General features: G+C 49.2%; 4 protein-coding genes across 4 annotated transcripts; 2 read left to right on the forward strand and 2 right to left on the reverse strand.

Annotated features, from left to right (window-relative positions):
• Nucleotides 1–1,265: 1,265 nt before the first annotated feature.
• Nucleotides 1,266–1,778, reverse strand: B0H18DRAFT_960170 (uncharacterized protein; the record flags this gene model as incomplete). The annotated part of the gene is made up of 1 exon (XM_048042921.1): nt 1,266–1,778. One exon carries the CDS (start codon nt 1,776–1,778, stop codon nt 1,266–1,268), a length of 513 nt encoding a protein of 170 aa, XP_047886172.1.
• Nucleotides 1,779–5,662: 3,884 nt separating this feature from the next.
• On the reverse strand, nt 5,663–7,513 carry B0H18DRAFT_960171 (uncharacterized protein; the record flags this gene model as incomplete). The annotated part of the gene is made up of 6 exons (XM_048042922.1): nt 5,663–5,893; nt 6,075–6,308; nt 6,359–6,653; nt 6,710–6,831; nt 6,890–7,256; nt 7,467–7,513. 6 exons carry the CDS (start codon nt 7,511–7,513, stop codon nt 5,663–5,665), a joined length of 1,296 nt encoding a protein of 431 aa, XP_047886173.1.
• Nucleotides 7,514–8,386: 873 nt separating this feature from the next.
• Nucleotides 8,387–9,310, forward strand: B0H18DRAFT_829474 (uncharacterized protein; the record flags this gene model as incomplete). Its single annotated transcript, XM_048039380.1, has 2 exons — nt 8,387–9,032; nt 9,093–9,310. Coding segments are annotated over 2 exons (864 nt in total), but the record flags the coding sequence as incomplete, so codon positions are not given.
• A 738-nt stretch (nt 9,311–10,048) lies between these two features.
• B0H18DRAFT_887736 (uncharacterized protein) lies at nt 10,049–11,539 on the forward strand (the record flags this gene model as incomplete). Its single annotated transcript, XM_048041196.1, has 3 exons — nt 10,049–10,619; nt 10,785–11,102; nt 11,157–11,539. 3 exons carry the CDS (start codon nt 10,049–10,051, stop codon nt 11,537–11,539), a joined length of 1,272 nt encoding a protein of 423 aa, XP_047886175.1.
• Nucleotides 11,540–15,298: the final 3,759 nt, after the last annotated feature.

Here is a 15,298-nt window from a genome sequence, read left to right on the forward strand (position 1 = left end):
CATGACCAATGACGTGGGGTCACAACACTCGCAGCGGCGGTGTTTTCGCTGCAACTGCTGCGACCCCACGTCATTGGTCATGTGACTGGCTACTGGCTATTGTGCCTGTTCTGGTACAAAAGAGACATGTATACAAAGATAGTGATGTGTAGCTAATGTGAACCATGGAAATGTACATTTCAGGCAAGTTGTGGGAGGGCTTATTGCACAAGAAGTATCACAAAAGCTCACAATGCCCTAAATGGTGAGCAACCTTCCAAATCCAGTAATTCTTCATAAAGTGAATGTCTGGTGGTTCATAAATTGCAGATAAGTCAGAAGATATTCATAGAGCACTATGACATGTTTATGAGGGATGTGCCATTTACAATATGTTACCATATATGGAAGGTAAGCTATAATACCATGTACAAGCATGAAATCAGCCAACCTTGCCCATTCTGAGCTCTGTTGTGGCACCATAAAGCATTTTCATGATGTCTGACACACATGGCTATACTGTATAGGTCATGTGCTCCACATCTAGGGTGAAAATAAGCAGTTCAAATTCTGCAAAGTCTCTTGTGTTTTTTTGTATTTTGCATTTCCTGGCCTAACTAGCCACTATTGGGGCCCAACAAAATTACTGTAGACTCTATGAAACAAGGGCTACAAGTTGACTATATAATTGCCATATCCATTTGTGGGTGCTTACTGTTGCAAAAAGTGATTGATTATATTGGAGCCCAGTGCTGCTGGTGAGGTCACATGCCATGTTCACCACTTTCCATATTGGGCTCCAAGCTAGATGTTACAGGAGCCCCAAGTCCATGGGGAATTGTCAGCCACAGCATTTGTTTGCAGGTGTTGGTGCAAGTTGTGTTGTCTGGGAGTCTGAAATTTGAAACTCAGCTAATGTAAGCATAGTAAGTGTTACTTATCTTTGATTATCTGGCGCTCAAACAGTCACATGCACTGTGGGAAAAGCCTGCCACATTGGGCTCCATGCTAAGTGTTACATTCTCTCCAGTCATAAGAACGATTCCTTTGTACCTCAGGGATCGTAACATACAACTACATTGTCATGCAATGGAGTAGCTGTACAAGCCATGGTTCAATCAACCTTACCATCATACTATCAGCAAGGCAAACACCTGGTACTCATTGGCACAACACATTCAACAATAGCACAGGTAAAGCATGACATTGATATCACAGGTACAAGTACAATACATCATAGCATTACACATAACAGGCCCTCGACATTCATCATGATACCACAACATCTAATCATCATACGACTGCATGTCATCTCCAGCATCAGCACTGTCATACCACTCCACGCCAGTGTCGAATTCACGGTGAGTCGTCGCATCAGTCGCTGACATGCTCGACGGACCAGAGTAGACAGACGTCGGCCCGTACCCGGTGGGTGGCATCGGATACGCACTGCTAGCGATGGGAGGGAAGAATTGGCTGAATGGCATCATCCCAGCAAACGGCCCAGGTAACATACCTGTACCACCGACACCGGCAGTGGAGGACGTAGTAGTGGTGATAGTGGTGGTGGCAGGCGTAGTGACAGCGGCGGCGGGCCCGAACACAGTGGCGGCAGGGGTGGGGAATGTAGCGGCGGACCCGGGTATAGTGGCGGTGGACGCGGGGGCAGTGGCACGCCCAAACATATTGGTGGCAGCGGCGGGGAGTGTAGCAGTGGGGGCGGCAGGCCCAGATGTATTGGCGGCGGTGGTGGTGGGGAACATAGCGGGGGCAGCACCAGTAGTGGCGGGCCCAAACATATTGGCAGGCTATGATGTCTGAACGTCGAGCGTCATTGTGCTGCTGTGCCTCAGACAGCAGTTGCTGCTCGCCGTGAACACTGTCAGCTAGGGTATCCAGAGTGCGCTGTGACGATTCAAGGTTCGGCGCTGCGGCAGCCCTGTCAGCATTTGCACTAGATCAACTCTTCTTCTTCGTGGCAGCTCCAGATATCCCTCGGGTGCGCGCTTTCCAGAAGCGGTGCGAGTTGGGTTGTTCTTATGATGGACAGGCCTGAAACGCTTCAGTGGCGCCCAATGCGGCAGTTGTTTCCCACAGGTACACTCATTTGCCCCCAGCTTACCATGTATAGTTAACATTTGTTATGGTCAGTTAGCGGAGTTCAAAATTTCAGACTCCCAGATGACGCGACTTGCACCAACACCACCAAATAAATGCTGTGGCTCAGTGCTTTGTCCTGGGGTGAGGGCCCAAGAAACACTTTGAGTGGCGCCCAATATGGCAACTGGTGTGCATATCATGTGACTGGCAGCCAGGCAGCTCACTGCTAGCGCTCACACTTATAGGCTGCCCCATAGCCCTAGTTAGTAACAATAGTGAGTGGACTTAGTATACTGATCTGATAGCCCTTCATTCAGAGAGTATACACTATCATTATTGAGTAGCTAGAGTGGCTGGCTGGTCCAGCAAATGCAAAATAAAAAACCCACATGTGCCTCTGCAGATGTCAAAGTGCCTATTCGTGCCTCAGATGTGTTCCATATGTCTGTGATGACATACATATGTGATTCAGACACTGTACAACTCAGTGGGTGCTACACTACAGCCAAATCAGCCACAATGGGCCATTTGACCCTCTTTTCACATGTTGTAGTCCATGTACATGGTGTAGTGATGTCTATCATAATCCCAAGCACTCAGATTCTCCTATTGGGTGCTTCTGTATATTTGACAGATTTTCTGCATTTTTGTGACCTCCATGGGCACCACATCTTGTCCTACTTCCTCTTTGGGCAGGACACCTACTCTATATGGTAGTTGTGGCATGTAGCTGGCATATAGACACATAGACACAATCTCGGGATATATAATGGTCATCCATACATATGTATCCATGCTACTATGATGTCAGGCTTTGTATGCTGCAGAGACACTGTCTGAAGTGTGATCATAGGCTTATATGAGCTCACTGAGTGTGAATCTCACTGTGTTATTGAGTATACTGCCCTAGTTGATGCAACAATTGTATCATGGAAAGGCTATAAGGATTTGACCTCATTCATTCTGAATATCTTCTGAATATTCCGCTTTTTTGAGTCTATACAAGCCCCTTGAACACAGTAACAGTCTGCACTTACACCACTTACTAAGTGCTCAATAAGTGCCCATTGCCGAAGCAGACTTGTATACAACTGCAGCCTGCATTTGTCTGCAACTCAGCTCACCCAAAAGGGATTTTGGAGCAATGTCATTGGTTGAACCACTGGCAAACCTTGCCTTCTAAGGGAATCATTTAATCTCAGCTCCCCATGCCGAGTTTTTTGATGGCTTGCCCAATGTGGTCAGCAGCACTGTCTAGACTCTTACTAGAGCACATTAAATGTGGAGAAATCTCGGAATATTGACTCTCATGCAATGCTCCTTGCACACAGGTATGGAGGTCCAAATTAGGTATCCCAGTGCTTGTTCACAGTGTACTGACCAATGCAAGTGATGCAGAGGCATATGTACAAATTTGTTTTGCATTTACTGCCCTTACTGGAGAGTCCTACAGGCTGACAATGTTATGCAGGGGTCTATGGCTACCAGATATGAAAAATCACCATATATGGTACATCTCTTGCCTGTTTGGGAAGTTGATGATAGATCACCTTTACAGTGTTGCATAAATGGCCGGACAATGAGCAGAATATTAGATAACACTATTGTCCCATTGTGGGTTGATGTGTGATGCTGAGTACTTGTGGATGAGATGGAAAGGGATAGCAGAAACACAGAGTCTGGGCAATAGGCTCAGCCACATGCCATGTGAGGTTCACTCGTCCACAGGTCAAAATTTTGACCTGTGGATGAGTCATCTTGCAGTGTAGTCTCCCAGACTCCACTGAAATATGCTGTTTAAGGGAATTAGCCTCTGACTGGCCTTGCTGTATTTGGCCAAAGGCTCTCAAGTCTATGTATCTGCTGTACTGTAGCCTTCACAAATACAACAAATCCCAAAATATTCTCTCTGATAGGTATGATGCCACAGAGTCTGTAGCTGCTGTGACTTGCCCATCAACTTCAGTGGTTATGGCACAATTCACAAAACTCAAAAACCCACATATGCCTCTGTACACATGAGTGCACTGCTTTTAACCTTCAAAGTGACTCTATCAAAGCCTATAGACTGCCCATTGATTCTCTGACATCTGGGATCTGCTATATAGGGAAGCTGGCCTTCCAAGAATGGCAGTTTCCATTCAGCTGCTCAGTCTGGGCTCAGAAAATGCTGATAGAATCTGGGAATATTATGTACAATTGAATTAATCCATGATGCCTGCTGTATGTAAGAAATTGATCCTGTATAGAGCCCTCAGAGTCTATAACTAGCATGCCTTGCCTATATATTCATAATCCAGAAAGAGAACCTCTGTGGACAATTGCAAAGTGATTCCAAATATGGATAGGTTGTTGTATGAAGCTCATTTGATATGACCTGTATAGACCATGCACATAGTCCACACAGCATGAGTGTGTCTGGAATGTGCACAGCACTGCTATGAATGGGGAAATATTGTCATAACATGCCTGTGTTGATTTCCCACAACTGAATGACCATGTATTGAGGTTCTCTCTACTTTAAAGATGCTTAGGGATATTCCACAGATCTTCTAGAACATTATCCGATTTTCCGGGACTTTTTTGAGCCCCAAACAAGTCAGTTTTGCTGCAGAAACAGTGTACACTTCCATTGCTTACTGAGCGCGCAAATAAGCGCCCGTTGCCGAAGCGGAGTCGTCGACATACCGGCCTGTCGACGACTCCGGTCACTCAAAAGGGAATTTTGAGCATTCTCATTGGCTGGGATGCTGACAAATATTCCTCTTTAAAGTAATCTTTCAATCTCAGCTCTTCATGCCGAGTTTTTTTGATGGCTTCAAGCCACACTAACTGAGCTCTTACTAGAGCCCCATTAAATGCGCAAAAATACCCAAATAAATACCGAAATATTCCTTCTCCATGGGATGCTTCAGGATACTGATGGGGGTGTCCAGATTAGGTATCTTTGAGAGTACTGACCATGAGAAGTGATACTGAGGCATATGAGCAGATCTTGGTAAGCATGTTTACTAGAGGACTCCACAGGTATGAGGGAGTCTTTGAAGCAGACATAGAAACCTGCTATATATGGTTAGTCTTTTGCCCATTTTAGGAAGTTGACCATTGATGGCCTCTGCAGTGCTGGATAAATAGCAGGAAAATCAGAGAGGAATCCAGGAGTACTATACATTCATATTATGTATTGAGGCTCACATGTGGCAAAAAATCTATGATAGTGCAGAGTTTCCCATGCATGGCCTGATATAAGCCACTCTTTCAGTGAGTCTTTGTATGTCTTGTAACCACCAGTATCACCTGGAATTGTCAGGAACTGGCAACTCCAAACAGGATCCTAAGCTGTTGTGTTTAGTTCAACAGCTCAACAGGCCCTGAACATGCAGGCTGCCAAACTTTGGAGTTGAGCTTGAATGCCAGCTCATCAGTGACACTGTATTTGCTGTGCTGTGGCCTCCAAAAAATGAAAAAAAAACTGATTGGGTATATTCTCAGTCACATATGATGTGTCATAGAGTCTGTACATAGTATGCCTTCCCATACTTTCATATAAATAATATACATATAAACTGGCGGCTTCAATGTGTTAGTGACCCCAATCTTCACCCCCATACATCTCTTGCCTAAACAAACCATCCGCACCATACGGGCCAATACTGCTGCCCAAAAACACCTTGCCTTCATTGCGGGCTATGCCGATGAGTCCGCCGGTGATCTGCTGCGACACCACGTGCACCATGGACATGAGATTGGCACCGATGTGTCCCCAATCTTTCGATCTCGACTGCAGAGGGGGATGCTTCAGCCTGCGTTGCGGCTTCAGATGGTTAAGGTAGTGCGAGGTGAGGATAGATTGGATGCGAGCGTTAACGTGATGAATGCGTCAGGAGGCAGTGTCTTCGGTGAACTTGTTCCTGGCTGAATGAGATCCAGCCAACACTGTTTAAAGAGCCATGGTTACTGCCGTGCAAGCGGGGTATATGACTTAGCGAACTCACCATGAAATTAGTATCATTCTCCCAATCCTGGAACCCAACTGCATGAGCAGCTCGATCCTTGAACCTGACGAACTCCTCTCGTTGGTACGACAGCACACAACATTCTACTCGCATACCGGCATCGAGCTTCAACGCGGGTATGAACACTAGACTGTCATGACCCTCGCCTAGATCTCCTATAAGCACCATCATGAAGCCCTCGAGCTTTTTGAGAGAGGACACGGCGGCGGCCATCTATACATTTTTTGTGAGAATAGAATCAGTGGCAAGACAAGATGGCCTACCGTCTTTGCTTGATACGTGAATTCTGTCCTGCTCTGAGCCACCGTGACAACGGAAACCTCCCTACCAAGTTTGTTCCAGTGTCCATCCACCCTGACCACACCATATTTGATGCAAAACTCGACATCGGGGCTCCTGATTATTGTCCTGGGTGCCACGCTCATCGTGACCTTAGACCAGCCCAACCCAGTCACAGACATGTATCTGTTCACAGTGGACGCAATGGGAAAGGCAAACTCATCATCGAATGTCGGCGCGATAGCATATGCTCGGCGTTCCTGTGGCCAGAAATCAAGACTGTGCTACATCAGCGTCAAGCAGCATGAATGAATGTCACTTCACCTGGTACTCACTGTAAGCAATGGAGGAAAGAGATCCAGTGCTTCAGTATGCCGGTGTGCAAGTCCCACTGCCAGCTCCTGGCCAACACATCTTGGATCAGCCAGAACTGTTGTTCGGGCATCCCGGTAATAGACTGAACAAAACAGCCCGAGTGAGCAAGAAGTGATTGTTTCGTGATAGTATTAACCCACCTTCGTCAAAAACCCATTGCGATTGCTAGCCACCCATTCCTCCTGTAGCTCCCAGATCGCAACGAAGGCCTCGCGCACAGCCTCCTGCTCATCACCATCTGGCAGGACCCGCCTGAAGAGCTCCCAAAAGTCGTGTGGGATCCCCCGGTTAGTGGAGGCCACACCAACCTTCTGCACAGAGCCATAGGGCTCCAGGTCTCGGAGGTTCTGCGTATCCTGACCACGGGGGTCATGTTCATCTAACGAGGTGTCAGCATCGAACGAGGTGTCGGGGGAATAGATCTCTGAGTCCGGCGCGTAAGAGTGAATGCTGTCGTTTGTGTCAGGGACCAACGGCGCAGACCCGTAGTCCGAGTCATAATCACTGCTGTAGTTAGTGCGCCAGGGGGGGGTCGTGGTGGCCAGACATAGTGAGAGTCGGCAGCCCGCGTCGAAGTCAAGAGTGTACCTTCGTCAGCCACTTGTGGGCCATGGGAACAGCCCGGGGAAAACACGCTACAACTCCAAAACCGGAACATGTACCACCACGGCCTTAGTCTCTTCCGTCAAGGTATTCCGAGTCAGAAATGCAACTTACCGATTCAGCCTTGCTATCTTGCGGCATTCTTGCCTCACGACAATCATCCGCGATGTGTTATGTCAAGGGAATAGGGCAGGAGTCGGGCATTGCACTAGCGCGACATTTGATGTGTCATGCAGGCCAAAAAAGGCAGGTCTGCCGTACCGCTCTGAACCACTGTTGGTATCTCAACTGCAATAACAGATCAGCATGTACCCATCTGAGTGCACAAGATGCATGAGTCACCATCTTATGAGTATTAAGGAGGGTCCGCAGGCCATGGGAAAGCCAGTGGGACTGTGCACGGACTCTCATGGGCCGTCCCTTGGGAGTGTGCAACACATTGCACACACCATAAAAGGCAAGTGCATACTATACAACTCTCCACACCAAATATCACCCTGGCAAACGACAGCAACATTACTTACTGGCACAGCAATTGATGAGCGTGGCTTGTCAGACAGTCCATCATGAGTCAGACCATAGTCCATCTATGGTCGATGCAAGCAAATTACTGAATAACTGACACGGTCACTGAACCGGTACTGATGATCCCTAGGATGAAAGACTTACCACACACTTGAGGAACATGCTCATAGATGGTCCAGTGAATGGTAAGAAGGTAATAGCATGGATGGAATGCGGAAACTAGGGAAGTATGACATGGGCGGGAAAGCAAGGCGAACTTTACCTCATAAGTCAAATGAATGGGGATCAGACGCCGGTACAAGTGACTTTACGGTGCTCCGAGAGTGGTGAGCATATCGCTACCTATTCCTTTTGAAGGACATAACACCTCTCCACACCACATGTGAGCATGCTCCAGCGACTACACTCCGGTGCTCTAAATCTTTTTGTATTGACAGCCATATTTCCAGCTCATGGCGAGAGGCAAAGCAAAGTCATGCCATTTGACGCATATTCCCCTTGGTAACGCTGAGGACAACACTTGCCCAGCATGCGACAAACCTCTCAAATCCGCTCAAAGGCTCATGGCCCACCTATCATCTGCCCAGTCTTGCAAGTGGTACAGGAAAGGAAAGAATCCGGAACCAAGGTGCGAAATTCCAGTGCTGGTACACAAGGCTGCTCCTGCTACAGACATGGACGTGGACGTGGATGTGGAAGACTTCCGCGATGTTCTTGAGACCAGGGACTTGTTCTGGTTCACACTTCCCACCTCCGTCAACCCACCCATTCCAACTGAGGGTGAAGCCTCGTCATCATCATCCACAGGGTGCCCTGCAGCCCAGCCATTTCCCAATCCACCTGGACCTGCCTTGGACGATGATGACGATACCAGAGTTGAAGAAGAGGATGAGCTCGCGGGCAAGGCGATACGAATGGAGGAAACAATAGTGGAGACGTGGAGGGCCTACTTCAGAGAGGACAAAGAAGGAGTGGACCTGGACGAAGAGGACCGAATGGACGTGGACGGCGAAGATGAGGCTCAGAAGCCGCTAGACCCGAACCAAAAATGGAGACCCTTCGCGTCCGAGCTCGACTGGCGAGTAGCCATGTGGGTTGTTCGAGAGGACGTTGGTCAGAAGTCACTCAATCGGTTTCTGAGCATACCAGGTGTACGTGTCTCTCCATATCACTCTGCTGGACCAGCCCTAACTCCAAGTGATTGATCTTAGGTAGTTGAAAAGCTCGGTCTTACGTTCAAAGACGTACGGGAGCTCTTCATGAAGATTGATGACATCCCGGAGATGGCAGCGTGGAAAACATTGTCTCTTGTGTTCCCAGACAGGCCGGATGAGAAGCATCTCATTCAATACCAAGACATCCTTGAAGCAATCAAGGCGCTGCTAGGCAACCCGTCCTACGCGAAGTACATCGTGTATCGCCCGAAGCGGATTGGTCGAAGACGAAGCACATTTTCACGGAGATGTGGATGGGACTGTGGTGGAATGCGGTGCAGGTGAGTTGCAATCTGATTATCTGTATTACTACTGACAATTCTGACAAGCGAGTAACAGAAGTTAATTCCCCGGGAGCACGCCGTCGCCCCCGTCATCATTTCCACCGATAAGACCCAACTCACTCAGTTTGCAGGCAACAAAGCGGCGTACCCGGTCTATCTCACACTTGGCAACATCCCTCGGGCCATCCGTCGCAAACCAACAGAGCACACCTGCATTCTATTGGGATATCTCCCTGTGACCAAGATCGGAAAGAAGCAGCTTGGCAAGCGGGAATGCAAGGCAAGGGGTCAGAGACTCTTTCATGCGGCAATGTGTATCATTCTTCAACCTCTCGTGCAAGCAGGCATGGATGGTATTGAGGTCACCGGAGGCGACGGCTCCGTCCGCCACGTTCACCCCATCCTGGCTTCTTACGTTGCTGACTACCCCGAGCAGTGTCTGGTGACGTGCTCGAAGTACGGCACCTGTTCGAAGTGCCTGTGCCCCGTGGACAAGCTGCAAGATGATGCCCTCAAGGAACCGCGCACCCCCGAGGAGACAGAGCACATCATCAGGGAGGCATGAGCTGAGGGGAACACACCCACCGCCGCCGACACCCTGTGCATGGAACAAGAGGTCAGCGGCGGTGTGAAGACACCGTTCTGGACAGACCTGCCATACACTGACATCCACATGTCCATCACCCCGGACGTGTTGCATCAGCTGTACCAGGGGGTGTTCAAACACCTGGTCTCATGGTGCCAGGATCTCCTCAGCCCGGAGGAGCTCAACAACCTTTCCCGTTGTCTCCCAGGCGCATACGGCATTTGGCACTTTAAGAACGGGATATCCTCTCTTGCCCAGGTGTCAGGCAAGGAAAGGAAGGAAATGGCGTGCATCCTCCTAGCCTGTCTTGTCGGCAAGATACCGAAGGCTGTCATGCTCACCTTCCAGTCGATTCTTGACTTCATCTACCTCACGCAGTACCCGACTCATGATGACACCACTCTAGGATATATGACCGACACTCTGAAGACGTACCACAAGAACAAAGATGTCTTGATCAAGCTTGGAATCCGGGAACACTTCAATATCCCTAAGTTTCACTCGCTGATGCATTACGTGGATTCCATCCACCAGTTTGGCACCACCGACAACTACAACACTGAGATGTTCGAACGTCTCCACATCGACTTCGCCAAAAAGGTGTGGCGCACCTCAAATCACCAGGACGAGTTCCCCCAAATGATGAAATGGATCACGTGTCGAGAGAAGATGGCTGCATACAAGGCCTTTCAAAAGGAGTGTCTAGTGGAGGAGGTATCAGAGGACTTGGACGGCAACCCTGAGGACTCAGAAGGGGCAGCTTCTTGTCTAGAAGAGGTTGTGGACATTGGGAACCATGTCAAGATAGCTAAGTATCCTCCAGCGCCTCAGCAGCATCTAACTTGTATCCAGGAGCGGCACAATGCTCCTGGTTTCTCCACTGCCTTGACTGCCTTCATCAATGATATACAGCCATCCGAACTTCGACTGAACCACCACGACCTCTCTCGAACGTGGCTACCTTTTGATTGGCTGGATGTCTACCACAAAGCCCGCTTCAGTCCTTTTGCACTGTCCGATGGTAAAGAGGAGCAAGATGTCATCAAGTCTATCCCCGGCTCAGCTATCAAGGGAAGGATGGCGCGGTTTGACACCGTCATTGCCCTTGAGAACGGGGAAGCCAAATCCACAGGGGTTAGAGGTAGGATCAGTGGTTTCATCCTCACATGTCTGCTGCTCACAAGGCTTATTGTAGGTACACGAGCAGCAAGATTGAAGGTAATATTCAGGCTGCCTGAGAAGCTCCCGGCTCGCCAAGGCGGCAGATGTTCACCCTCATGGTGGCCCAAAGGACCACTGGCTTATGTCCAGTGGTACTCGAGATTTGCAAGTGCCGCTGATCCCATCCACCTCATGTACACTGTAAATCGACCACCACTACGTTCAGATGGCCTTCCGCCTGGGCAGATCATTCTGCTCTCGCAGATACGTCAGTTGTGTCAGCTTGTGCCCGCTTTCCCCGACGGGTCCCGAGGTACAGTGCCCCCAAATTGGACCTCGGAGAACGTGCTAGACGAGGCAAACCGACTCTTACTGAATAACTGGGCTGGGATGTACGCTTATCAGACACTGTGGTAGTATATTGTATCTACATAATTGTATTCCACTGTTTGAGAAACCGCTAGGTTTGCTTGCAAGCGCTTGCGACTGAAACTTCGCCACCATCATAGTGTGAGACACTCCTTTACACGCCTCCGGCGACTTCCCACTTCAGCAGACAGCTCTTCTTGCTTGAGACTTGGATGTGCCACTTACACAACAACCCTCGTGCTTACAATACAGATCACTTGTTCAGCTTGCTTGCCTCACCGTCATGGTTCGCCCAGATCCGCGAGTGCTCCGGCTGCTCGCTCCTGCTCTTCCAACCTATGCAATTGCTGCTCACTACTCCCAACCATGTCTTCACGTGGGGCCCGAGCTCAATCACGTCACTGTGGTGTGCCTGCAGAGAAGGCATTTCGGAGTATTGTTTGACTACGTGAGTGAAGTTTGTTCTGTTACATTCGGATGAATTGACATGCAATTCAATTATAGTGCGTAAAGAACGACTGCTCCGTCTGTCCAGCCACGTGCAGCGTGGAGCAAGGCACAAGGAAGGATCGGATGCAGGCTCTGGCCACAATAGACTTGTTGGATCCTCCAGCAACGCTTGGCGGATGGGTACTCTTGGGGTCGATACTGGAGAGTCACGTCAGGGCTTTTGTACCGAAGTGTTTCCAGGGGCCGTCAGTGAAAGTAGTTGTGGAGACGTTGGTATTTGCCTTGGTGAGTCACAGTAGCTCTGTTATCTTATTTTGTTGTGCTCACGCTGTGCCGTCTGATTCAGGACGCACATCCTCCTCTGTCCCTCCCTCTCATATGGGAGATACACAGTGAGGAGATCGAAATCTTGCTCAATCAGCCCCTCACCATTCAGCTCTTCCGTGGGCTAAATGTGTGGAAGAGCCATCGAGGTCCGCTTGATGCGACTTTTGATTTCTTCCATGTCGACACCAAGAAGTTTATCCCCACGTGTTTGCGCCCCCAAGTCTCCCTCCACCTCACCTTACCTCTGCGGCACACGCCTGTATTCAAAGACACAGCAGTATCCATTACCGTGCATGCCGCCGAATATGCTCGCAGCATGAAACATCAGGAAAAACCTAGGTAACTTAAGCGGTCTTTAAAAGAACCAGTCGTACTCCCAGAGGCTTTACGCCCTTATATATGTACCAAAGTGCATTTAAGGTGCTCTAGAGCGCGTAAGGTGTACTTTCCATTGCTTAAGACACATTAGTCTGGACGTTTTCACTTAAGCCAGCAACGCAAAAGTCAGTTGAGGTCACACAAGCTTCGGAATTTTCAAGGCCGCATTTCAATTCACTTTGAGGTCTTAAACACAAGATCTATATGTATGACTAGCTACCACAGAGTCTGGTATGCATAGGAACTGGCCCAGTTGTTAAGTAGAAACTTCGAAGCAACATCTAGTACAGTATGAGTGTTCCAGTCAGTATTGCTCAGCTTTATCACCTACAGAACCTGGAAATGTAGGTATCAACTGGCAAGACTGACGTATAGTACTGAGGGGAATAATATCTGCAATGGGCTTACCATCCGAACACAATGGTGATTTATGAACTGTGTACATCATATGCGTAGGGTCAGGAGTGGTTGGGAGCTTTGCGAACCACTCTACATAAGCCAGTGGTCCTTGTTCTGCCCATGACGCAGGGACGTTCAGGGGAACACGAGTGCGCGGGTCTTTAATGTGATTCGGAAGCCTGAAGATGACTTTAACACGTCCGATTCTCGTTCCTGTTAGCAGACATCAATAGAAATCTTGGAGAAAGCTGTAGTAAGGCGCACCTTGTAATCCTGTAGCCTCGGCATCATCTTCTCTCAATACTACGACTGTATCGAACCGCGCCGGTTGTTCTCCGAAAGAAGGTCGCGCCCTGACTGCATCAGTCTCTTCCTTGCTGTCTGTCAAGGGTTCCGGCGAGAACTTGAACCCGTGGAACACGTCTACCCGATCGAAGGGCATATGAGATACGGCGGTGAGAAGCTGAGTGGGAGTGAGACGTCAATTGTTTTTGAGAATATAGATGTACTGTGCGAGCGTATTCTTGAAACCAGGTGCGTTGTGTCTGTCTTCAATGCGATCGACGGACTGCATCGCTACCGTTGGATGCTTCGGCAGTTTGATGCTCGTCTTGCCAGTGTGTTCAACAGGGGGCTTGTCTCTGACTCTTCTGCATCTTCTTCTTCATTGTCATCCCTCTGCAATTGTCTTCGCATTGTTGAGCTGAAAATTACCATCTTTTCCTGGCGTGCAAGCCAGATCACCATTTGCGGTCGCGCGTTTCGAGGCCCTCCAGCCATTCTTCGCGTAATCGATATGAAGGTGTTCGAATGCCTCGGTATTGTAGTTGTCTGTTGTACCTAGGAGGCGAATTGATTCAATTGATTCAACGTATTGTAGGAGAGAGTGAAACTTACCTAGGAGGCGAATTGATTCAACGTAATGTAGGAGAGAGTGAAACTTGGGGATATTAAGGTGTTCTCGTACGCCACAATTGACGAGAACTTCCTTGTTTTTGTGAAAGACCTTGAGCGCATCTTCCATGTATTGAAGGGTTGTATCGTCGTGCGTCGGGTATTGCGCCAGGTAGATGAAGTCGAGTATGGCGTGAAATGCGACAATCGCATTCTTGGGGATCTTTCCTACCAGGCACCCGAGGAGAATTCGCGTCATGTACTTCCGTTCAGTGCCAGAGACCTGAGAAAGCACCGAAATTCCGTTTTTGAAATGGCGAGTGCCAAAGGCAGGCGGCAGGCATCGAATGCGACGATCGAGCTCCTGTGCATCAATGAGTTCAGTACACCACTGGATGATGTGCTTGAAAACGCCTTGGTATAGTTGGTGTAGAACGTCTGGTGTGATACAGGCATGGATATCCGTGTACGGTAGGTCTCGCCAGAAAGGACGCACGACGTATCCGCAGACGTTCAGCTCGTTGCAAGCACGAGCGTACGCGGGCGAATCCTTCTTTCCATTGCTGTTCTCGGTCGCGAGACGCAGAACGTCCAGGGTCCATAACAAGGTTCGTGACGTGCCAGGAGTGGGAGATTCAAGCTTGTCTTCTGGGAGCTGACACTTTGGACAAGTACCGTACTTCGAGCATGTAACAAGGCATTGCTCTGGATAGTCTGCCACGTACGCGGCTAGAATGGGGTGCACCCTGCGCACCGCACCGTCCCCTCCGGTCACGTCGATACCGTGCCTTCCGGCCTCGACAAGGGGCTCCAAGATGACACGTACGGACGTGTGGAACAATTGCTGCGCGAGGGCGCGTTGCTTGCGTTTCGTAATGCCGTCCGAATCGATCTTGTCAACAGAGAGGTATCCTATGAGGATACATGCATGTTCAGACGGCTTGCGTCGCAGAGCTCGTGGTAGGTTTCCTAGCGTCATGTAAACAGGATAGGCTGACTTTCCCCCAGAGAACTGCGTCAGTTGCGTTTTGTCTGTCGCGATAATGACGGGCGCAACAGCAGCTCCGTCAGGCAAGAGACTCTGAGAACAACATTAATACAATCGCACTCATATACGTTCAAAGTAACACAAGACAACACTCACCTGCACAGCGTGCCACCAGCGTCCGGTCCACATCTCATGGTAGATGCGACTGGTTCGCGATGCGTCACTGAAGATGCGACGCGGACAATAGATGATCTGACCTGCATGCGCCGGGTTGCCCAACAAAGTCCTAATGGCTTTGATGATGTCTCGAAACTGGACTAGGTGGCGCTCGTTTGGTCGGTCCTTGAAGCTCAGCCAATGCTCCTTCCATT

Source organism: Fomitopsis serialis (genome assembly GCF_022376445.1).
Source record: "Fomitopsis serialis strain Sig1Antser10 chromosome Unknown B0H18scaffold_178, whole genome shotgun sequence".
Taxonomy (NCBI): domain Eukaryota; kingdom Fungi; phylum Basidiomycota; class Agaricomycetes; order Polyporales; family Fomitopsidaceae; genus Fomitopsis; species Fomitopsis serialis.